Source organism: Botryllus schlosseri, chromosome 9 (genome assembly GCF_051294905.1).
Source record: "Botryllus schlosseri isolate E-star chromosome 9, Bs_hap1, whole genome shotgun sequence".
Lineage (NCBI taxonomy): Eukaryota > Metazoa > Chordata > Ascidiacea > Stolidobranchia > Styelidae > Botryllus > Botryllus schlosseri.
The window spans coordinates 16,306,856-16,330,712 of NC_137244.1; the positions used below are offsets into that span (position 1 = coordinate 16,306,856).

General features: G+C 42.0%; 2 protein-coding genes across 5 annotated transcripts in view; one reads left to right on the forward strand and one right to left on the reverse strand.

Annotated features, from left to right (window-relative positions):
* The window catches only part of LOC145446065 (Fanconi anemia group J protein homolog), a 29,134-nt gene extending 6,909 nt beyond the window's left edge, over positions 1–22,225 (reverse strand). The window contains exons 1-17 of one of the 4 annotated variants that reach the window (XM_080324246.1): positions 21,727–22,009; positions 13,379–13,471; positions 13,182–13,317; positions 12,954–13,122; positions 11,403–11,524; positions 11,125–11,339; positions 9,840–10,030; positions 8,148–8,289; positions 7,986–8,092; positions 6,312–6,489; positions 5,740–5,877; positions 5,133–5,324; positions 4,614–4,794; positions 3,667–3,832; positions 2,998–3,130; positions 2,796–2,938; positions 979–1,313 (exon numbers count right to left, since the gene is read on the reverse strand). In XM_080324246.1, the coding sequence (XP_080180372.1) occupies positions 979–1,313; positions 2,796–2,938; positions 2,998–3,130; positions 3,667–3,832; positions 4,614–4,794; positions 5,133–5,324; positions 5,740–5,877; positions 6,312–6,489; positions 7,986–8,092; positions 8,148–8,289; positions 9,840–10,030; positions 11,125–11,339; positions 11,403–11,524; positions 12,954–13,122; positions 13,182–13,317; positions 13,379–13,471; positions 21,727–21,939 (2,854 nt within the window). In that variant the 5' untranslated portion in view covers positions 21,940–22,009. Of the gene's footprint in view, positions 1–978; positions 1,314–2,795; positions 2,939–2,997; positions 3,131–3,666; positions 3,833–4,613; positions 4,795–5,132; positions 5,325–5,739; positions 5,878–6,311; positions 6,490–7,985; positions 8,093–8,147; positions 8,290–9,839; positions 10,031–11,124; positions 11,525–12,953; positions 13,123–13,181; positions 13,318–13,378; positions 13,472–21,726 lie in introns of all 4 variants that reach the window. The other 3 variants (XM_080324245.1, XM_080324244.1, XM_080324243.1) reach the window with 3 other exon arrangements.
* Positions 1–23,857, forward strand: part of LOC145447388 (U3 small nucleolar RNA-interacting protein 2-like) — a 186,837-nt gene that overhangs the window by 83,839 nt on the left and 79,141 nt on the right. The gene's annotated exons all lie outside the window — the stretch shown is intronic.

Below are 23,857 nucleotides of genomic sequence, written 5' to 3' on the forward strand. Positions count from 1 at the left end.
TTAAGACTGATTCCACTACTTCTTCAGATGGTGATTTTTTTTAGGACTGCTACTGCTTCCACTTGACGGTTCTATGTTTGCTGCTTCTGCATATACTTCAGCAGAAATTTATGTCACTGTGGCTCTGCAGTTTTCACACAAAATTTGTCTAAAGCGTCACGCAGGCGTTCGAGAACCACTGGTCTAAAACACATACTTGCAGTGTTTCTTGAAGCAGCCAAAGCCAGCGGTTCACGAACACCGGTCCGACGAATAGAATTTAGTATTTAAATTCTAAAATTCTAGAAGTTGGTCGCTTGTCCATAAATTATAGAACTAAAGCATCAAATTTGAAACTGATTTAGAAGTTTGGAACACATTTTTGTGTGCTGTCGTAATTGATAGTCTACTTTGGGCGTACCTCACAATAGGGAAGGTGTTGCACGAAACTGTTTACAAGTATAGTCTAAAACTTGTTTCCGACAAGTTATATGAGAAAGTTAGGGAGACTGTTAAACAAACATCATTTAACTCATACTGTGAAAGTGTGGTAGCATAATAGAGGCTATAGCAAATGGTAAAAGTCGCATTTCTATCAAAGGATACCGAACAAACACAATTGAGTTACTGGCCTTTAACAGGACTTTCGTGAGCTTCGACTTTGAAACTTCAATAAAACCACTTATAAATATCTAGTTACATTTGAGTTGAATATAGTTGCCGTAATTAAATTTATGGTTGATATTGATCTTGTAAGGTTTACCGGCCCGCAACATTTGTTTTCAAGTTTTACCGGTTCGCGACGTCAAAAAGGTTGAGAACCACACGTTATTGCTGTACTCGCGCGGAAATTTATGCTGCTTCCTCTACAAATACCAGTGATGGCTTACTTTATCTTCCGTTTCTAACCAAAACTAGGCCTGGAAATCGCTACTTCTGCTTGTGTTTGAATAGAAATTTACGTTATTGCATTCTAATTTGATCACCTCCATCTCTTACCCAACTGTTGCCGAACTTTTTGTTTCAAGATTCCGTCGGGAGACTTGAACATCGCTTTCACTTCCGACAAAGGCGACTCGGGTATAATCGTGATGTCTTTTTGCGGAGTCGCCGCAATCGTGTCGTTGGCAAAGTCGTCGTCGGCAAAGTCTTCATGCGAAAATGCTTCTTCAATTTCCTCAGACGCGTGAATAACATCGTTTTCTTTATTGCCTGCTTGCAACAGGTTGGGTGAAATCGGAACGTTGTTTTCTTTTCCGCAAAGAAACCACCGTGTTGTACTCGTCGCGGACTTGTTCGGAGTTCTGCAATGTTGGCTCGTGGCAGGTGGACTGCTAAAGTACAATCAGAGTCAAATAGTCAGGGTACTCCCGTAAATATCCACTCTATTAGAAGCAGAGGTAGAAATTTTCAGGACCGGACTGAACTACTTCAGGGGGTTGTAATGAATCGAATCGGGTCCGACTCGGGTGACTCGAGTCATAATTTCGAATGCGTAAAATGACTCGACTTGTACTCGAGTCATTGGGGCATGACTCGAACCAAGTCATATGACTCGAGACTGGGATGACCAAGACAGACATTTCATTGTAACTTCAAAGGACATTAAAGTTACCACATTATTGGTATCTCGTCTATGAGTCCTGATCCTTAGAAAATTAGCCAGAAACTGTTAAGAACGAGGAAAATTACAAAATTATGAATGTGAGCCATTCTATCACTGGAGCAGAGTAGAAAAAAGGGGGTTGAAACGGATTAAGCTGAAAACTGAACTGTGAGCCAAATGACTTGGACTCGAGTCAAAACACTATGACTCGGACTTGGCCCTCTACTAGCTGACTTGAACTCGGACTTGACTCAGTGGTGAATTGAAAATGACTTGACTCGAGTTGAAACTATGAAAATGAGATTGACTTGTGACTCGGAACCTTGTGACTTGGTTACAACCCTGGCTGCTAGCTGTCGCTATGCTCGATACAAAAAATCAAAAATTGTAGTTCTGCTTGATGCGCCGAACATCAAATCCCATAATTGAGGTTCCCCTTTTTCCTATCCAACGCCTTCATTTGGACGTACTAGGACAGTCCATGCTATGCTAAAACTTGAAGGAATATGTGAAACTCATCTTGAAGAAATTTAATTTTGAAGTTTTAAAATTTTCAGGTTATTTTTTCAAAAGTTTGCGGTGAAAATCTGTAATTCAGAGCAGGGTAGACCTAGGACAAACGGTTCTTAGCATACCATAGGTCTCGAGTGAACACTATACGACATATATGTCAAAGTTTTAATTTATGATGAATCTGTGTAAAAAAATTTTACAATTGAGAATAAGTTTAATAAACATTTCACCAGTAATAAAAGATACTAAACGGGTGCAGTGTAAAATCGAAGTTATGAAATTTTTATTTACGTTTTGGTTACGGCCACGAGGTAAGAGTATAGGTACTATGTCAATATTGCCAACCAAAAAAAAGTTTAAAATTCTTATTTCTTCAAAATTTTGACTTGCTAGTCCCCTTAAATGGAAATAGAAAATATAGGGTCAGAAAAGTACTCAAGTAGTTTCAAAGAGTAGGTATGGTGAGTAGGTATGGTCGAGGGGACGCAATTTGCACAGTGGTGTAAAACTCGACCTACAATAGTCTGGAACGCCTCATCTCAATCTACTTCTTCAAAAGTGAGTTAGTTATATTGTTCCAAAAACTAGGTAAAACAAGGTGCTTCATAGGTCGACACTTGCGATTACTTAGATCCATCAGGCACTCGGTTTAACACGGCACTTCACAAATAAACACTTAATTTGAAGGATTACACACCTCATATTTGTTGCAGTCAGGTCAACTGAAGAGGGAGGCTCAGCAGCAGATATTGCGCACTTCGAATTTTCCAATTCCTTCCACCTCTGTACGAAAGCTGCGAGGTTGCTTTTCCCGTGTTCGTAGCGAGGATACGTATTCATCTGAGGAACAGCGTCCGATAAGAGACCTCTTTCAAGGCAGGCGTATCCTAGTAGCTGACCTTCATTCTGACCCACTTCGACAAACCTTTCGAATATCTCTTTGGATTTTTGCAGAATCTCCGGTCGACGATGATCAGGGCTCCCCAATCGTTTTTATGCCGGATGCATCGCCCCAGAGCTTGGTTCATCGCTCTGAATTGTGAATCGCGAATGAACGATACCAAGGAAATATAATGAGAATAGGCATAGGGATAGATTTATTCAAGTGACAGTTCAACTTGACTTATTGATATTGTTAAGGTGTGGAGTACGTGGAACATACCCAGTTGCCAATTGGTTAAACACAGCCTAGACATATAATCACGGTGGCCATCAACAGGGACCAAAAACTGAGCGAAGTCAAAAGCTTCGAAGTGGTTTACCCGCAAAATTGAGTAAAACATGAAACTCAAACCTTTACCCACTCCACCATAATCAAGGTCTCAGTGCCGAAAAGAAGTAAATATGTCAAAAAGAAGGACAGATCTTATAACTAAACCTAAACGTTAACAAGACATTGCCTATCAAAGACATTGGCGTTGAGACATTATAGAAAACAAGCATTACGCACGATTCTTCGAGTATGATTACAGCAAAATATCTCACAGCCGAGTCGGTTGACATGATCTCCACAACGATTTCACCACAAAAACATGGCCGATCACACACAAACTAAAAAAGCCCGGTACCTGTACGCTTGTATCTCGTACCACTGCCCGCCGGACAACAGCCCCCTTTGAGCTTTGTGCATATCGTTGTATTTCCGCTTCAGTTCCACCTGCTTGTCTTTTATGCTCGGAAACGGGATGCCGACGGTGATCACGGCGCGAGCGTTGTTGTCGGCAAAGTCGAGACCTAGTAGCGCCGTAAAAACATCATTCGCCAATGTCGGGATTGGAGCGATTCCAGACGCATTCAGCAACGATGTACTACTAACATTTCTAAGCACTCAAGCATTCTGCTTCAAACTAGTTACGCAGCTACTTCTACAGTTTTCAGAGCCAAACAAATTCTTTCTAATATGCAGATTTGACCAGTAGAAAGTAGTATATAAATTGTAGAGGTATCTAGACTAGATGGGCTGGGCACAATGGGACCTTGTGACTCGATTACAACCCTGGTCATTGTCAATAAGTGCAATGAAATAGGCAAGGTCGTAGAACTACAAAGTTATCTTGAATGTGATGTATAACTGGCGTTATACTGTTTGCGGTAGCATAAAAGGTACATATTTGAACTTTCCCATCTTTCATGCCGCTATAACGTCAAATGAGTGATACCGGCACTATTAATACCTAAAGCCCAATACTCTATTCAGAGTCAAATCATGAGTGAAATTGGCCAAGAGCAGTCTGTGCGACAGAGTATAACATCAAAAACGGCACCGACTTGATCGCATATCATTGTTTTGCAAAGATCACGAGGAGGGATCTTGTCATTTTTTGGAAACCTGCAAAAGCATCGGCAAAAAAGACCCAATCTATTTCTCAAACCTGTCTTAGTCCAATTTGAGTAGTTTTGGTGTGTTCACTGCTTGCAATCGAGTAGAAATTTATGGTGTTACATCGACTCCTAGCTAACGCAAGTGACTACTCGACCGGCTTCTCCATGTATTTCAACATCAAAACATTCATACCTTCGCTGACTTTCCCTCGACAAACGGCAAACATGATGGCTCCGCCAGCCTCGTTATGTTGCGAGTCCGCAATTGCGTTGTAAAACGTTTGCAACAAGGCTTCAAACTCTTCCTTATTGCTACTCCTGGGCTCGCACACGACGTGCTTTCTTTCTTGAAGTTTATGCCACAATCCGGTGTCCTAAAACATGGAAACGGCCCGTTGACATGTGAAAACAATAGTAGCCTAAATATCGCCACTCCAGTTTCGATCAGGGGCTAAAAGTAACGAACTGCTTTTACTATTATGAAGTACTCTGGCGGGTATTGTCCACTTCTGCTTCCTACGCAAGTGGCTAGGCTATGTAGTGTACCTGAATAAATTGAATATATTTTCTAAAACCTCACCAATTCATAGTGTCGTTAGAGATTTTGCATTAGTCGAGAAGATGCACAATGCGATTTTCAAAGTAGCCACCTCCTTGAGTACCGTCGTTGACTACTTTGATCACCTATGAATATACGAATTCTATATCAAACCTTCCAACGGGCCGACATCTTGTTCAGCATTCCGTAGCTCGAGAAAAAGCACAGCACGCCGTGCGGCACGACATGGCAAACTTGCAATATGAGATCGCCCAGCTCGTCTTGAAAGTCAAACCTGTCCGTGTTTTTATAGGTAGCTTCCAACTCTATGCCTCTCGGTCCGCAGCCCAAGGCTCCGACCCAGACCTGCAAAAATGCGTGAATCGCGTAAGGTACGCATTGATTTTCACAATTGAACATCTTAAATGTTCCCGCAATCAGCAGAGAGATGTTATTGCTCCGTCAACTGGAACATTAACCGCAAAACAAAAACACAATAATATTAGCCTCTAGCTATGTGTAACAACGGTTAAGACTGGTGCCGTCAATATGATCCTTGAAATCTTCACATCAAGCCAGGACACGGAAGATTATTAAGCAAATATAAACACACTCGTGTTAATAGTTATGATGAATGACAGCGGGTGGCTTGATGCAATATAACTCAATTTTTCAAGAATTCAACAACAAATGGAAAATCCAAGCAATAAATATTTACTAAGTAGTCGGGAGTAAGTCGTGAAACTCTGCCTAAAATGACGGCATGATTTAAAATCCATGCCTGAGAGTCCTTGATGACGTGGTTGGCTTCGAGTTGAATGGGAAAAGACAATCCCAGCTCGGAAGAGAAAGACGACATTGGAGACAACGTGCCGGACGTGAGGATAATAGAATGGGCCTGCTTCAAATCGCTGATAGCCTGAAATGAAACGCTTGGCATTGGTGTTGATACTTTCCATTAGCCGATAACTCCGGAAATTACCTACAGTTGTGCATAGTAATTTGTCTCTACACTCGCCATATCACACTGAGCTTACCAGAGACTGAATGCATTATTGTTATTTGTAAAATCATGAAAGAGTCAGTCACTGGATTTGACGTTCTTGGCTTTTTGACTTTTGGTTCATTTTTATTGGACCTCATAACTTGTTCACGAAAAACTATTAGACTGAATCGTCTTTGGGATAGCAATGTTCTCTGTTTGTCTCTATAACTTATTTTTTTACTGATACAAAGCTCACTTTGAAATTTTGCACTGCATTGGCCCAGTCATGGATAAATTTCAATCAAGAGATAATATATTCGATAGCTTGAGGAAAAAGTTAACACGACTTTTGAAAAATCCAAATTTACCACAGCCGGATTCAGACACCAAAAATTCAGGGTCGTCTCCAAGTGCTTTTTCGATTTCTTGTACAGGGAAATCCAGCCGTCCCTGGTCCGCTTTGGAGGCGGTACTTTGAAAACAGCCTGCTTTAAAATCGTCACCCTGTAATCGTCACAGTACTTATACTCTTCGTTCATCAGATATCTGAAAAAGAGGTGCGTTTGTGCAGGAATCAAGACAGGCACCCACCTTTTTGAGTAGAGTCAAATATCCAAGATTTGGTGTCGACGTGCACCGACATTACACAAGAACAAGAATCGATATTTTCAAGTCGCATACCATAAAAGTGATACAAAGTCATCAAATCCCATCCAAAAATCAAGTTTACTTTGCAATATGTCGGATGCATGGACAATGGACATAGGCACTAAACTAGTATTATTAGTACATACAAATTTCAGTTTACCATTAGTTACAGACCCTTTAACAATGAACGAATGGTAACAACTAGAGTTGAGATTGCTGTAATCGCCATCATTACTTGCTTACAATCTACTTGGTTCATTTTTTTTGAAGCTACACATTAACATTCCTTCACAATGAGTGGCATCCAATGCTTTAAGCACACGCATAGTCGATTCCCACATTTTTTTTGCAATCATCTAGCTTCCGCAAAAACACGAATAATCCAATCATAGTCAATCACAAACCTATAAGGATGAATAGCGAGTTTATCAACAGTATATCAATGCAGGTTGAATATACCAACATCCGATTGTCAGCAAAGAAAGAAGTAAGTTGGACCAAAGTGATGACCTTTTTCGTATACTCTACCGTTCAGTAGATCACAGTATCTTTGGCATGCAGAAAGTAGTTTAAGCGGTACCAACTTTTAAGAGATCCTGACAACGCAACACTCTATCAAGCATGTGCGACCGCAACTGTGGAACCGCATTTAACCACAAATCAGACAGTCGTTGAGCAGTTCCACATTTAAGACAAAATACAAGCATATTCCACCGAATAAATACTAGTCTGCGCCCGAGATTACCGGACCACTATCTGGCACAATAATTTTGCCTACTGGCACATGATCATAGGTCCGTGGTCCTTTTCGTGTCACTGTTTTTTTGCAACGTTTAATGAGAGGTAGTCGAGTTTGTCGAAATTTTCAAGTCTAGGTAGTTCTTTCCAAGATAGATCAATTGATGTACCTTTCCAATGATTGACAATATAAATTAATAATAAGCCACCGTTACTTTACAAAACATCGTAGTTGCTAAAGAAACCGTCCGACTGGAAAAAGGCTTCACTAGAATACTAACTTATCTGAAAACAGCTTTCCGCATTTCAAAGTACAAAGTAGAAAAAGTAAGTAGTATTGACCAAAAAACTGTAGTAGCAGTAGAAGTGGCATAAACCAAAAAACTATAGCCAATCAAGTAGCACAACTAGATAAAGCCTACCTGAATACTACAAAAAGTATACCTACTCCGTTACTGACCACCTCTGCTTGTCATTCAGTGTCTATGCCTCTTATCTACATGTTCTTTTATCAATATCTGTAAGCCAAAGCGAATGTTTGACTAAAGACCATTCCAATACATTTCGACTTCTTATCTTATTACTGTATCGTAATCGTGTGTTATGAACTGATGAAATTAGTACTAAACGGTACCGAATTGAACATGAACAACTACCTCAAGACATTGAAGAGTCCTCCCAGAAGAGCTTGACTGGAAGAATGCATTACTTTCGCAGACTCCTGGTCCTCATCGCCCCGATCGAGTGCAGAGGTGAGATTTGCCTGACAAAGAAACCCTCGTCGACGATTTAAAATTGAAACGTCATTCACGGTTTACCTCAAGCAGCGGCAAAGTGTCCTGTGTTATCCCCCATTCCTTCAAATGCTCGATTATACTCCGGCCCGACCAGACGTCCGACGACGTTTCGTAATCAGACGGTTTGAGATTTTTCGTTTGTTCGCCGATCCACTCACCGAGCCTGATACAAAAGAGCGAGGACTCTGACGCCCATTCTAAATATCTAGATTCCGTTTGTTTGACAGAATATGAATTAGACACGTCCTGGTTTTGTTGACACGTAAAGGCTAAGAGTCACAACGACCAGTTACTCAAAAATATTTCCATAGTAGTCTTACATACGACATTACACCTTTTCCAATTACTGTTACTTTAGAAAACATTGCAGTAGCTGAAGCAACTACGTGACTGGAAAAAGGCTTCAATAGAATACAGGTCAAATAGCGATAAAGGATGGAGCATATATCCGAAGAGGTATAAGAGTGGCCAACGGCTCAATGCGCATATAATAAAACAATATTGATGCTCTATGTAATATTGACTCTCATATGCTACGTCACGAGTCACATATCAAAAGGTTCTTGCGCTTATGCAATCCTAGTTTTGAACGGAGTGAAGCCGCTCTAAGACACCATCACCGATCTTATAGGCACATCGACAGATTTTAAGATTTCAACAGAGGTGGTCACCGGTCAGTAACGAAGTAGTTCTACTTTTTTGGAGTACTCAAGTAGTTTTCCGCTACTTGGGTGTTTACTCAAGTAGATTTAATTTCCCGCCACTTCTACTTCATGATCTACTTACTTACTTTTCGCTATTTTCAGTTTGTCAAGTAGAAGTAGTATAACTCTCTAATTGGAAAGATAGCCTGAGGAATTTCGGGGCTGTTTTCACTGAGTATCAACATTTAATTTTCATAAAAGCTGATTAAAGCCCAGACTTTTCGTCATATTTTGAGTTGAAATTAGTGTCAGTTCTTTTGTCTGGAGAACATACATATTGAAGTATAACCGCCACAAGTGTAGCAATACCTCTATTTTCCGAAAATAGAGCTACACTATATGAGATTTTTTACGATCAGCCATAATTTTTATTAATGCTTACTAATCGTGCAAAGTGTTAACACCGTATCCTATCAACTTCTCCGTATCGCTCTTCGACCAAACTAAGGGCCTTATAATATCGGTAAGGGCACCATACCATGATATTTTCTAAACCGAGGTGTTTGAGTAAACAGAGGATTAGTATCGCATTCCCATATCAATGCTATCATTTTCATCCCATGATGCGGACGTATGCTGTTGCTGTCGATAATTTATACCTCCTGGTATGCATCAATATGAATCAAGCTCTGTAACTTTCGCATAGCTCAATTTGCAGCTTTTGACAGTCCAAGCGAACGAATTACGATCGTTCTCACAACTACTTGCTTACTTGAGTAGATATTAAGTCAGTCAATTCTACTTCTACTTCAAGTAGTTTTAGGCCGCTTTTAAAATGACTACTTCTACTCGTACTTGAGTTGATTTTACATCGCTACTTCTACTTCTACTTGAGCAGCTTTCTTGACTGCTTTGACCACCTCTGGACTTCAATAACGACTTTTGCTCAATTCCATAACCAGAGTTTCTAATTTACAAATCTGCAGACAGTAATTTGAAAAGCACAATAGATGCTTTAATCCCACTGAATCTGTTCCGGTACCACAATCAAATAAAACACGCAACTAACTTCTGACAGAGCAAATGCAAAGGTCTGTGGTCCTCCGGCTTGACCTGTTCGCATATCAAATAATACAAGTCGGCGGTCGTGTTGCCCAAGGCCTCCTCACTGATCGAGTAACTCCCTGCATCCCGCGCACTGTCTTCTATATTGTGCGCCTCGTCCATAATTATGATCTGATTATTGGGGTTGATCTGCATCTGGACGAAAAGAGGAAAAAAATACTCTTTAGCCTCCGTCCATTGCTGTACGCTCGCAGCAAAGTCACCGGAAGGACATGACGTCACGAAAAAGTCTCAAAACCACCGGTGTAATGATAAATCATATTAGTTGGTAAACAGTGACAAAGCAGTGCAGCTAAGGCATTCATAGGTTCTCACTTTCAATACAATCATTAAAATTTGTAGGTATATTTTGGACAGCCAGATTGAAATACCTCGATGAAACTGTGGGCTGCACATTAGAGCTCTTCAAAAATGACTTTTTTTCTCAAATCGCACTGGCTACTTGATAAAATTGTCAGGTTACCTAATTTAAGCCTACACACCAAATTTGGTTCAATTCCGGCCAGTAGCCGCATTGCTACAGGAGAAGAAAGTTTCCCTTTATTGTATAAAAATATATAACAAAAAATTTGAAAATTTTCTGTTCACCCCATGAAAGTGTTAGGCTGTCTATAGAAATGATGTTCACCAAATTTGGTTCAATTTCAACCAGTGGAAGCGGAGTTATTGCTGTCGAAAAATTTCGATTATGAATAAAATAGTATTTACGGTGACCAATTCTTTAATTGTTTATGATAGTGGCGCCCGCCGTAAATACTATTTTATTCAAATCCAAATTTTTCGACGGCAATAACTCCGCTTCCACTGGTTGAAATTGAACCAAATTTGGTGAACATCGTTTCTATAGACAGCCCAACACTTTCATGGGGTGAACAGAAAATTTTCAAATTTTTTGTTTTATATTTTTATATAATAAATGGAAACTTTCTTCTCCTGTAGCAATGCGGCTACTGGCCGGAATTGAACCAAATTTGGTCTGTAGGCTTAAATTAGGTAACCTAACAATTTTATCAAGTAGCCAGTACGATTTGAGAAAAAAAGTCATTTTTGAAGAGCCCTACTGCACATAGGCTTTTCGTCAGATACGAGGCCTGTCATTTCATTAAGCAAGTGGGAACGGCGATGACGATCCTTATGAATATTTTCCATAAATAAATAAAGCGACAAACTGCAACCCAGGTTTTACTATCCACTGCTTCTATATCATTAAAATGTAACAGATTACAAACCTGCTTTCTTATCATCGGATCGATGAGGTAATTGTACGGACAGAACACGACATCAGCTGACGCGATAAGCTCACGCGCGCTATAAAACGGACATGCGTGGATGGTCTTTCCGAGTCCGATCAAATCCTCCAAATCCCAAGCGCCGTTCATACCCGCACAGTTCAGCTGGTGATGTGTTTTCATGCGTTTCACATTGTGGTAATACGCACAACTCACTGCAACAAAAGGATAAAATGAACGAGCAGGAATCCACGGTTGGGAAGTTATTTTCGGCCCACTTTCAGAAACATGCGTGCGAAGTCTCAGCTCCTTGCATTCTTCGTTTTTGTTGGAAGATTTCATGACGGCCGGATGGATGCACGAATGGTTTCGACTCGACAATATCGTCATTTTGGTAGTGCTGAAACGTTTGGTATATTTCAGACCTGGGTACGAACAACCCGAGCAAAATATTGGCGGTGTCGCAAGCATTACCATATAATAAATGACAATCAGAGACATGATACCCGAGAGCTAGAAGAACTTGAACACACCTAAGACCTGAGCCTTAGACATACTTGATGCATCCAAGATAAACTTCAGACATGATATTTGAGTCGATCTGCGTTTTAAACGCCACACATCAGTAGCGTAACATTCTGAATACATTCGCACATTGTTCTTATTGTTTCTTCATGCCATTGTTTTACACTGTCTTAACGACCTAAATCTTTGTAATTGACCATTCGTCATACTAAATACTACTCGGCCCTCTACTTGCTGACTTGGACTCGAACTTGACTCGGTGGTGAATTGAAAATGACTCGACTTGACTGGAGTCAAAACTATGATAGTGAGATTGACTCGTGACTCATAACCTTGCGACTGGTTTACAACCCTGATAATCGGAAAACAATTGTCGCGAGGCGAGCTACTCAATACAATGTCAGACTCATAACATTAGTGATGTACGCAAGGGACTAGATACTGCTGATTAGAGGCACGCTTTCTCGTTTGCAATCATCTATATTTCTTGTTGTCTGCTTGATACACTCGTATTCCCGAATTGCCACACAATGTCATTTGTCAGTGTTCAATTCGTTATCAACACGGCGCATTCATTGTGCAGTGCACGGCATTGAATTACATTGTCAAATATTGATGCATCATGAGATTCATGGTGGCACAAATTCTGAATTTATTCGATTCGTTTGAATGGGGAACCTTCTACATTTCAATAAATTTGATGGATGGATGGACGGGCTGGTATCGTGAGCAACAATATCGAATTTCAAACTATTAGGCGTTTCGTAGACAGTGGATTTCTATTGATAAGATTGCGGCATGCTCCCGGGATTGGAATTACTTCTAGCCCATAATCGTTACATTAAATAAAAATAGGACAGTACATATTTTGTTCTTGGTCATTTTGCGGAACATACACCGATATACTTCAAAAATGCTTTGCGAACGTAAATTGGGAAATGAAGCAATGCCGCCCGGTAACGCTTATGAATGTTCGTACCGTTTTAAGATCCCATGCAATAACTCGACTGTATGGTTTGAAATTAATGAGTGCAGGAGCAGTATTAAAACGTCACATGAGTGGTTACGCTGTACGTAGATCAGCGGCACATAGTGAAGTGTGTTCTAATGCGACTATGATGTCACCGCTAAGGAGTGATTGGAATGTCACAAAACTCCGCCACCTCGTACGAAAATAAAGTAGGCGCCAATGTCCCCATATTTGTTTTACCTATCCCTCCTTTTCTCTCGGCTGGCTACACGCATGCCGCACATCCCCACCTGTTATAAATTTACAATTTCGGAACGTCGGCTAATCGACATACCTGTAGTGGGTCCTTCCCAGCTCTTTCGTGATTTGGCCGATCTGTTTGTGAGTTCTGGTTCCGAACCAGATTTTCGGAACACGGGGCTTTTTCCATTCTGGGACATCACCTGCTTCAGGATCAGTCTTCGCCTGTTTGCAGACACAACTTACACTAGGTTTGTGCTTCTCTGAAATATTACTACTCCGTCAGGAACTCAAAAAGCAGACAGATGGTTGCCTGACAAACCTGCCTGCGACCGGGTATTTGGTTTTTTCGCTGGCTTGAAATCATCGTCATCATCGTCAGAACACAAGTCAATGACCTTGTCGGTAGTGCTTTTATCAAAATATTTTGATTGGTCGGATGTAGAACCAATTTTTGCCTGTGGGTGAATATAATGTTGGACGAAACTGACATATAACTTTGGTGAAATGGTAAAATACCTTTTGACAGGTGCATTCTTTCAGGTCTTGCATAGTTTCAGAGCAAGATTTCAAATTGGCAATGACATCGTCTTCATATTTGGCATGCTGTGCCTGGAATAAAGATCATTAATAGTAACGTTCACGAGACACATGACCTTACAAGGATAATCTTGCAATGTATCTCATCAACTATACTTGATTCATATTTCTCTACAGCAGTGTTTGATAGTTGGTGTTCCATGGAACACCAGGGGTCCCTGAGTCAGTCTCAGGGGCTCCTGCACAGTTCATTTTGTGCACCTGTAATTGAGGGTTGTGACAAGTCGAGTCATTTTCAATTCACCACCAAGTCAAGTCAGAGTCATAGTATTTAATGTTCACTGTTCAGTATCGATTTCAACTGACTTACTGTCGAAGGCCTCAGACACATAATACACTTATTTTCTCACTCTAAACATGTTTATTCAAACAGGTAATAGATAGTTTCTAGGCCTATTTTAATTATCGGTCCGGATATAGCCTACGAGACTTGAATCAGTCACATAAAATGTGGTGAGTCATGCGCAATGACTCGAACACAAGCTGAGTCAATACACAAATTGACTCGAGTCGAGTCATTTTCCGCTTTCAAGAAAATGACTCAGGTCAATGAAAAATTGCGACTTGATCCGAGTCACGAGTCGAACCATTACAACCATAGGCGCCGACTTTTATTTTTTTACGAGGTGGCGAAGTCTTGTGTCGTCATAATTGTTCCATATCGATGACGTCATCGTCGCACGAAAACGCACTTTACTACATGCCGGTGGCGTGCGTGCAGCGTTAAACCATTCGCGTGACATTTTAATACTGGTCTTGCACTCATTAATATCAAACCATGCAGTCGAGATATTAAATGGAATCTTAAAACGGTACGATCATTTGAAGTGTTGAAGTGCCTGCGCTACCAGTCCGTCCGACGGATTCTGCAGTTGCATCGATGTTATTCACGCGCAATGCCCAGTGTGACTAACTAATACGCACTGGCCTTGCAAGTAACACACGGCGACTCTCGAATACTTCAAGCAGACAGTAATGATGATTACAAACGCGAAATCGCGCAGCCAATCAATAATTGTCTCTTACGGTTTCTTGCTTCGCGTTGACCAACTCACATCGCGGCAATTGTTTGATGATTAAAACATTGGTGCATTTCCCGATTTAAGTTCGCGAAGCATTTCGGGAGTACATCGGTCAATTCGTAAATTCATTCGGCATGTCGACGGCCGCCAACGCATGCTAATTGAATTACGTGTTGACGGTCGCGCAAATTTCGTTCTACGGCCGCGGGTTGGCCACCCTTGGGCTAGAATTAATTCCACTTTCGGACGCATGCCGCGATCTTACCAATAGAAATCCACTGTCTATCTAATGCCTAATAGTTTAATATTCGATAATGTTGTTCTCGATACGAGTACATCCAGCAATCATCAAGTTTATTGAAATGTAGAAGGTTCCCTGTTCAAACGAATCGAATAAAATCAGAATTTGTGGCACCCATAATCTTGTGATGCATCACGTTAATAATGAGAGGAAGACTGAAAAATGACTTTGTGCGACAATTTCGGAGTACGAATGTATCAAGTAGATAACAAGAAATATGGATGATGGCAAATAAGAAAGCGTGTAATCTAATCAGTATCGCCACGAATCGGTTTTGAGTGTGACACTGTATTGAGTGGCTTTCGTCGCGACAATTGTTTTCTCATTATATCGGTGTTCAAGCTGTATTGCTGCATCTCCCGTTTAATGTCACGGGCAAAGCGAATCTGCGAAGAAATTAATTCCAATTTGCAGGCACACACCAACACACCCTCCAATTCCGCGCTACGATTACCTATCACTAAGCTAGCTAGCTCATGAATGGTTTTGTAAACGAATATGGGTGCACATAATTTAGATTTCAGAAAAGCAGAACGTATATTTGGGCGCCTGGTCGGGAGAGGAGATCTAGGATGGTGCTTCTCAGCACACGCTAGGCGCGTAGCATCAATTCAATTAGGGGTCAAGTACATGCGTAAATGGCGATCATATAATCTCTTCATGTCAACGATTTTAGGCGTATGATAAGCTTGCCAGAGTCCGGGAGTGCTGTCAAATAGCGAGTCACTGATCTCTGGTGAACAATTAAATACGCGCGAGTATTACGCAGTCTCGGCGACAGTTTTCGCAAATCAAAATGTCCGAACTTGATTGCACCGATTTCAAATCTTTGTCGTATTTTAGAACTCGAGACATGATACACATCTTCTGGACCAGTGGTTCCCAACGTGGGCGATATCGCCCCCCAGGGGGCGATTTGGCGATCTAGGGGGGCGAAAATGACGAAGGGGGCGACAGGGGGGCGAAAATGGACAAAGGGGGCGACGGGGGGCGAAAATAGCGAAGGGGGCGATAGGGGGGCGATGACGCGTAAAAACGGCTGACCTTTTTTTTTTTTTTTTTTTTTTTTTTTAGTCATCCACCTAGCAATGCGGAGCGAAAAAACGTTATTTTCAGCTCTGAGCGGAGAAAGATGACCTTTTTTTTTTTTTTTTTTTTAGTCATCCACCTAGCAATGCGGAGCGAAAAAACGTTATTTTCAGCTCTGAGCGGAGAAAGATGACCTTTTTTTTTTTTTTTTTTTTTTTTTTAGTCATCCACCTAGCAATGCGGAGCGAAAAAACGTTATTTTCAGCTCTGAGCGGAGAAAGATGACCTTTTTTTTTTTTTTTTTTTTTTTTTTAGTCATCCACCTAGCAATGCGGAGCGAAAAAACGTTATTTTCAGCTCTGAGCGGAGAAAGATGACCTTTTTTTTTTTTTTTTTTTTTTTTTTAGTCATCCACCTAGCAATGCGGAGCGAAAAAACGTTATTTTCAGCTCTGAGCGGAGAAAGATGACCTTTTTTTTTTTTTTTTTTTTTTTTTTAGTCATCCACCTAGCAATGCGGAGCGAAAAAACGTTATTTTCAGCTCTGAGCGGAGAAAGATGACCTTTTTTTTTTTTTTTTCAGTCAACCCGCCGGTGATTACAGTCTGTATGCCCAATTATCGGTGCACAAAATTTGGGGGGCGATGATCGGTGTTGACCTTGAAAAGGGGGCGATGGGTCGAAAAAGGTTGGGAACCACTGTTCTGGACGTTATGTTCAAGTATTAGCGGGAATCAATTTCGCACGTTAAAGTCTGTTTGCAGCGATTTGATGTTATTCAGTTTCGCGGTGTCGCTTTTCAATCAATATGACATAAAACAATAACTAATTAGCGTAAATTCGACCGCATTGTCTCGAAACCAGCGAGAGACAGGAACCAAAGCATGCTAGGCCCGAGACGCGATAGTTAGGTCATAGGCCAGCAATGATATCTTTGATTCCAGGCCTATTGCAGATGCTATTGTGTAGGTCAGCGATGATATCGTGCACACCAGACCGAAGCCGCCAATGCAGATTCGATAGCGCAGTTAAGCGATGATATAGTGTGAACTGGGCCCATTGCAGATGCGATTGTTGAAGCCTGCGGAACCAGGCTTGATCGAGGCGCGACAAATCAGGCTAGCGACGATTGACCCCCGCACGGGAATGAATGACCTAATTTCGCGACCATCTCAGCAGGAGATAATCACAGATTCTTTGCGCTAATTGACAACACGTTTCTCGCAAACCCGCCGCGCGGAACACTGATTGCACAATTATTGAATTGCAGCTGTTGCAATTGCAAGAGTTAGAATGATCATTTCAAAATGACGGGGTTTCCCGTTTCAAGTAGGGAAGTTCGACCCCCGAAAACCCATGGCTACGCGCCTGGCACACGCGCGTATCGAAATCGAAGACGTCTCTAACGAGGTCGCATCAATTCGCCTGATTACTAATTACTGGTCACAAATCACTTGTGCGTTTGAGCATTTTGTACGAGGTGGCCGCCACCTCGTAACCTCGTAAGTCGGCGCCTATGATTACAACCCTGCTAGCAATGTACTAGTGTGCATTACAGTAGATTTTGTTTCTACGACTCGGCGAAAATTTGGGGGTGCGCAAAGGCTTGCCGATTAGAGTAAGTATTCCCCGTGTTGGTCAAGAAGAAGAACAGGTATCACAAAAGCTATTACTCCCCTGAAATTTTGGATGTTGAATATTGCGACGTGGAAACGGGCCCCATATGACACAACATGGATGTATGTGGAAATAGTGAAAAGTTGCAAAAGGATATTGATTCAGCTCATGCTTTCAATGTAGTTGCTTACGTGTTATCATATAGCCCAGGGGTCGCCAACTCAAAACGGGTCGCGGGCCACTTTTCAAATTTAGTAGAGGCCACCGGCCGCAAGAATATCAATATCAATACAAAATAGGCCAAATAGCTGAGCAACCACGTTTCAAAATCTTTATGTCAGTACAACGCTGTGCTCTCTAACATGAGCATAGGCATAGTTACCGGAAAAGAAATAATATTTTATCAAAGAAATACAAATGGAACAAGAAATATCATGATTATCAAATTCATTTTATTTTGAACTGTGAGCTGCGCACGATACCTGACAACGCTTATCAGGAAGGAAGGAAAGACGTAGTTTATTTTTGTCCTTGATGTTTTTTGCGGCATATACACCGACTCACGATACACATACACACGATCTGTGCATATGCATACCATGAGTGCATGATGTGCATATGCCGCTGGACAAGGAAGTGCAGATATAGCCTTTACGGCTTTCTAAGTCATACACCACGCCTCCATGCTCTCCCAGTAATGCATAAGCGCCAAGCAGGGAAGTCATGGATACCAGTGTTACTAATCAGGTCTTTGGTCTGACCCGGCCGGGGATCGAACCCACGACCTACCAATCAAGAAGCCGGACGCTTCACCATTACGCGATCTTGTTGGTCGACTAAAGAATCGATATTGGGGCGGGCGATACACGTTACTGGCTTACAGACTGTCGCAACCCAAAGCTTGATATTGTGGGGAAGCACTAAGCCGTTTTCCAAGCATCTCGGTCTCGGCAGTGTATGGGCAATTGCACGTCAAGGCAATATGTCTATTCATATCAGCTGATTCTCCCTCGATCGAATGATGTCGCCATAACTGAAGCCGTTTCAGCTAGTGAGGAATAATGATTTCGGACACAAGCGAATAGCTCATTTTGAAACAACAATATTTAGAAAATGAAATCAATTTCAGCATTTCAAAATGCCTTACTTACAGCGTTCTTCCGAAATCTCATATCAGTTCGTGGGTCGCGAAAGAAGACCTGGCGGGCCGCGTGTTGGTGACCCCTGATATAGCCAAAGCCAATAAAGCGGTGTAACTTGAGCAGAAGCAATACACTTTATTACGCAATCATAGCATAGCGTAAACAATCGGTTGCAAGTTGAATTAAATGTGCCACAGAAATATTGTGATACCACTTACAGCATATAGAATGGTCTTTTAAAATCACTTCCATCACAGGAAATTTACTGCCTTCATAGGTAGGCTGTTAATCATATGAAGTATGTTAAGTATACTGTGTGGTACTGAGTAACAGCACCTTGGTGAATGTTGAATGGTGATGATCAATGTTCCCTCTAAGCTGCGCACGTGCGCAAATGCGCAGTGCTGAAACGGTCTCTGCGCACAGAAAATCAAAGCTGCGCACAAAAAATCTGAAGTGATGTTTTTCTAGTCGTTGCGCACTGTTGTCCAATGGACCACGCAGGCGCGCAGACTCGTGAAAAATTGTAGGGGAAATGGTGTTATTACTGAAGTCTGAAACCGCGTTACAAGTGCGGCCACCAAAGTTAAATATTGCGCTCCACGAAGAAATGAGAATTCGCAATCACGTGCTCCTCACGAAAGAGATTTTTTTTAGTATGGCCTTGTACGCGTGAGCGATACTGATATCATTTCAATGCGCATTATTTTCTAGGAATGGCGAAATAACATGGTTTAACAAAGTTATAAATAACAATGGGCTAGCTCGAAGTATTAGTCTTCTCCGCGTGGCATAAACAATGCGTAAGATTTACTCAGGACCTTAACTGCCGCACCCCAAACCCCCCAATTGGAGGGTCCGAGCTCGAAGTGGGCCCAAAATTATTTCGTGAATTAACATAAATCATGGTGTATTTTTGGGGAATTTTTTATATAATTTTTTCGCGCTACGCGCGATTTAGTATTGTCAAATATCTTGAATATTGGGTGCCCTTTTCCAACAAAAAATACGCATGAATTATAGAAATGGGCACTTGGGCGTCGGCCATTACCGCACCACGACGCGCCGAGACAGATCAAGTTATAGGCTATGTAATATATGCGACTCCGAGAAGTGCGCCAGAACGAACAGCAGCGAGAAAACCTTGGCCGAAAAGGACTGCCGTTGTGCTGACCGAAAACATCGATATATATACATATATGTTTAATTGTCCATGGACGCATAAATGGCTGGTGCCGAATGTTCCTGTCCTGGCGATTAGAGTCAAACATCACGACAAATGCCATATCGAGGGTACATTATTTGCCAGTAAAGAAATTACCAATTTGAAATCGTGTACGTCTTCTAGTTTAGTACGTTTGGGCGATTTCAATATCTTTTGACATAGCAGATAGGAGGTAACGAAATAGCATCATTTAACGAAGTCATTATACCAACGGGTACGCCCGAAGATGTTGTATTATTATTTATAGGGCCTATCTATTCCAGCACACCCCCCTCGATGAGCTCTACCGGTAAATCTGATTATGTGAGCAGAGAGAGGATAAAAATTGATATCAATATATATAGAATTCGGCGCTTCTTCGTTATACGATCATGACAAGCCAGTGTTCCCCCATGACACCAACAAATGTTTCCCATGAACACGAACAAAAATTTATAAACGTCAAAATAAATTGTTTTTTTGTGTCTTTGTAGGGACGGATATTTGGGTGGGGGTGGGGTAGGGTTACGCGAGGGGGATATTAGGGTTAAGGAGAGGGGAGATATTAGGGTTGGGGAAGGGGTTATATTAGGGTTACGTGACGGGGATACTAGGGTTGAGAGGGGAGATATTAGGGTTGGGGGAGAGGCGAATATTAGGGTTGGGGAAAAGGGGATTGGATGCGGGTTAGGGCCAAGGTTGGGGTAGGGTATCCCAAGATTAGTGTTGGGGGAAAGGGGGATTGGATGCGGGTTAGGGCCAAGGTTGGGGTAGGTTATCCCAAGATTAGGGTTGGGGGAAAGGGAGATTGGATGCGGGTTAGGGCCAAGGTTTGGGTAGGTTATCCCAAGGTTAGGGTTAAGGTGAGGGGGGGATATTAGGGTTGGGGGAAAGGGGGATTGGATGCGGGTTGGGGTAGGGTATCCCAAGATTAGGGTTGGCAGATATTATGGTAAGGGGGGATATTAGGGTATCTGCCAACCCCAATCCTGGGATACCCTACCCTAACCCACCTCCAATCTCCCTTTCCCCCAACCCTAATATCCCCCCTTACCCCAACCCTAATCTTGAGATAACCTACCCCAACCTGGCCCTAACCCGCATCCAATCCCCCTTTCACCCAACCCTAATACCCCCCCTTACCCTAACATCCCCCAACCCTAATCTTGGGATACCCTACCCCAACCCGCATCCAATCCCCTTTCCCCCAACCCTAATATCCCCCCTTACCCTAACCCTAATATCCCCCAACCCTAATCTTGGGATACCCTACCCCAACCTTGGCCCTAACCCGCATCCAACCCCCCTTTCCCCAACCCTAATACCCCCCACCCCCACCCAAATATCCGTCTCTACAAAGACACAAAAAAACAATTTATTTTGGCGTTTATAAATTTTTGTTCGTGTTCATGTGAAACATTTGTTGGTGTCATGGGGGAACACTGGCTTGTCATGATCGTATAACGAAGAAGCGCCTAGAATTCCCGGTCATATTGACCGATTCAATAATGAGTTATATAAATTTTTCGCGCATCGCGCGTTTAGGCGACACAACCACTAACCGAGCACGCAATGTAGATAAGTACCCGAAAAAAGCGTAGAGCTCTAGGGGGTCTGGGTCCCCAGAAGTTAGTTTTATCACCCTATGGGGGCCTGGTTGCGCACTGTTGTCCAAGGGCCTGCGCAGTGAGTTGGCGTGTTTGCGCAGACTCGTGAAAAATTAGAGGGAACATTGGTGATGATATAAAGAAAAAGTGCTGTAGGCTATAACCCACAGCCGGGTTGGAATCCCGGTACGTTTAGCGTAATATCTTTGGTGTGCCAAGACGGTTCTCAGCGTCACACCTGTGTGTAGGCAGTAGAATCTTTGGTGTGCACGAGACACCGATTCCATATTGGACCCACAGTAATGTATCACTGATAAAGTCATAAATAATGAAAATATCTCTTTACCTGTTGCCACGCTAGAGCCGAGCAGAGTAAGGCTAAACTTTTCCCACTTCCTGTGGGACTTTCGAGCAGACAATGATGCTTTCTTTCCAATCCTCTGATGATTTGACTCATCATGGAAAGCTGTGAAGGGTACGGCTTCACCGGAAATTTGACATTGACGCCACCAATGTACAGAGACACGGCAGAAGTGTTGGAAAACTTTGGCTCTTCCATTTATAGAACAATAACTTTCAATTTCAACTAAGGACTAACTGTCAGGGTAAACGGAATTTAGATTCTATTCTATTGACCTGTATGTTTGGCGTTGTAGCTCTAATTCATAGGGGTAAATTTTATTCCCTCGGAATGCGAACAATGATAGCATAGCAGAATCCTTGCCAGACCACGTATAACGAAATAATACCGCAGTGATCGTTGATCAATTGAATATTATATTCATATTGAAATGAACCCGAATATCTTCGGCTGACACTCGTCTGCTCAGGGGTAATCGTCAGCAACTAATGGAGAACTCGAAATCGCATCGTATATTGACAATCGTAGTTGATTAAACAAAACTCGCGCGGCAGAAAGACGACAAATCACTTTCGGGGAACTCCCGTGCTCCAGACCAAGGAGGCCGCTATGACGAGATTGCCACTGATAGAGAGAGAGAGAGATGATATTCTTTTTCGCCTGCACCATCGAGATGCTTTGACGGCGGACTTGCGATACGGCCGTGAGGTCATCTAGTCTGCGCGCCCGTTTTTTTTCTCCTCCATGCTATCCGTGATTGCTGAGCGCCTAGCAGGATAGCTGCGGATACCAATTTTCGAGTCTTTGGTATGACCCGGCCGGGGATCGAACCCACGACCTACCGCTCGAGAAGGCGGACGCATAACCATTACACTAGAGAGAGAGAGAGAGCATGCAGCTCAATGGTAGCCTTCTTGCGGCTCTGATTGACCTCTATGCCTTAAAATATGATAGACGACTTTAACGCAGAGCGAATGTTTGTAGTTGTATAATTGTATATCTGACTCCAAGATGTATTATTGACTCCAAGAAGGTTGCGTTTACAATTCGCTGCGTGTTTCTTCTTTCGTTCGACGAACCGGCGTAACCGCGCCGTACGGCCTTGTTGGCTGACGTACCACGAAGCCTGTCTATTGGACACGTATTCGATGGATCACACTGACGAATATATTTTGTTTCTGTCTCCACGACTTGTAACTTTATTGAATCACGTACGACAAAGTAACGGACTTCCGAATCAGCGAAATATCATGAATTGAATCACCGTCTCTCACAACCACGAGAAAGTACATGCCAAATTGTTATCTACGTTCACACGATAAAATATACGACTCACAAAGGTCTTATCGGGTTTCAGTTCAGATAATTACGTAAGGTTTACCAACTCCTTATCGAATAATATTTAAATGGCGTTATACCAATATACTCCGTTAAAACGACAATTGTTTGTTTCTGTGAATAGGTACTGTCAATTTTTGTATATGAATGTTAAAATAAGGGATATTAGATCATTGGTTTATTAGAAATTTTTATCAGTTAAATGCACCCCAAAACTGCGATACAATGAAAAGATAGGAAGGTGTCGAAGCGACTTGGAGTAGTCTATGGAATCAGACACCCACCTTGGCCTATGCGATGTAAAGAGGTTTTTGAAAATGTCCTCCGAGGACGACTATAAGTGTCCTCCTTTTTGGCAATTCATCCTCATTTACAGCTTTTAGTGCTAAGATAGTGGGTATAGATAGTGGTTCGAACGAAAGTGACGAGCGTATTCTGGGCAAACAGCGTAAAATGTGAAAGAAAAACTGTATTTCTGGAAGGTTGACCTTTTTTAAGTCAACCGTTTTTTTCTGGATTTTCCTCCGGAAATCAAAGTTTGAAAATTTTGAACAAAGTGTCCTCCTTTCCCGATTCCAAAATATGGTAACCCTAGATTCCGCGTCGAAGGTTTTTCTCTCCCATCTTCTCGTCGCGATTCTGACGTCGTCAAAAAAGCCCAGGAGCGATCCGATGAAAAAACGCACTCACAGGGAACGGAAAGAGAAAGAAAGAGCAGCGGAATATATTAACATCGAAAAAGTACTATGACATTTGACACTAGGTCGGGGTGGATGCC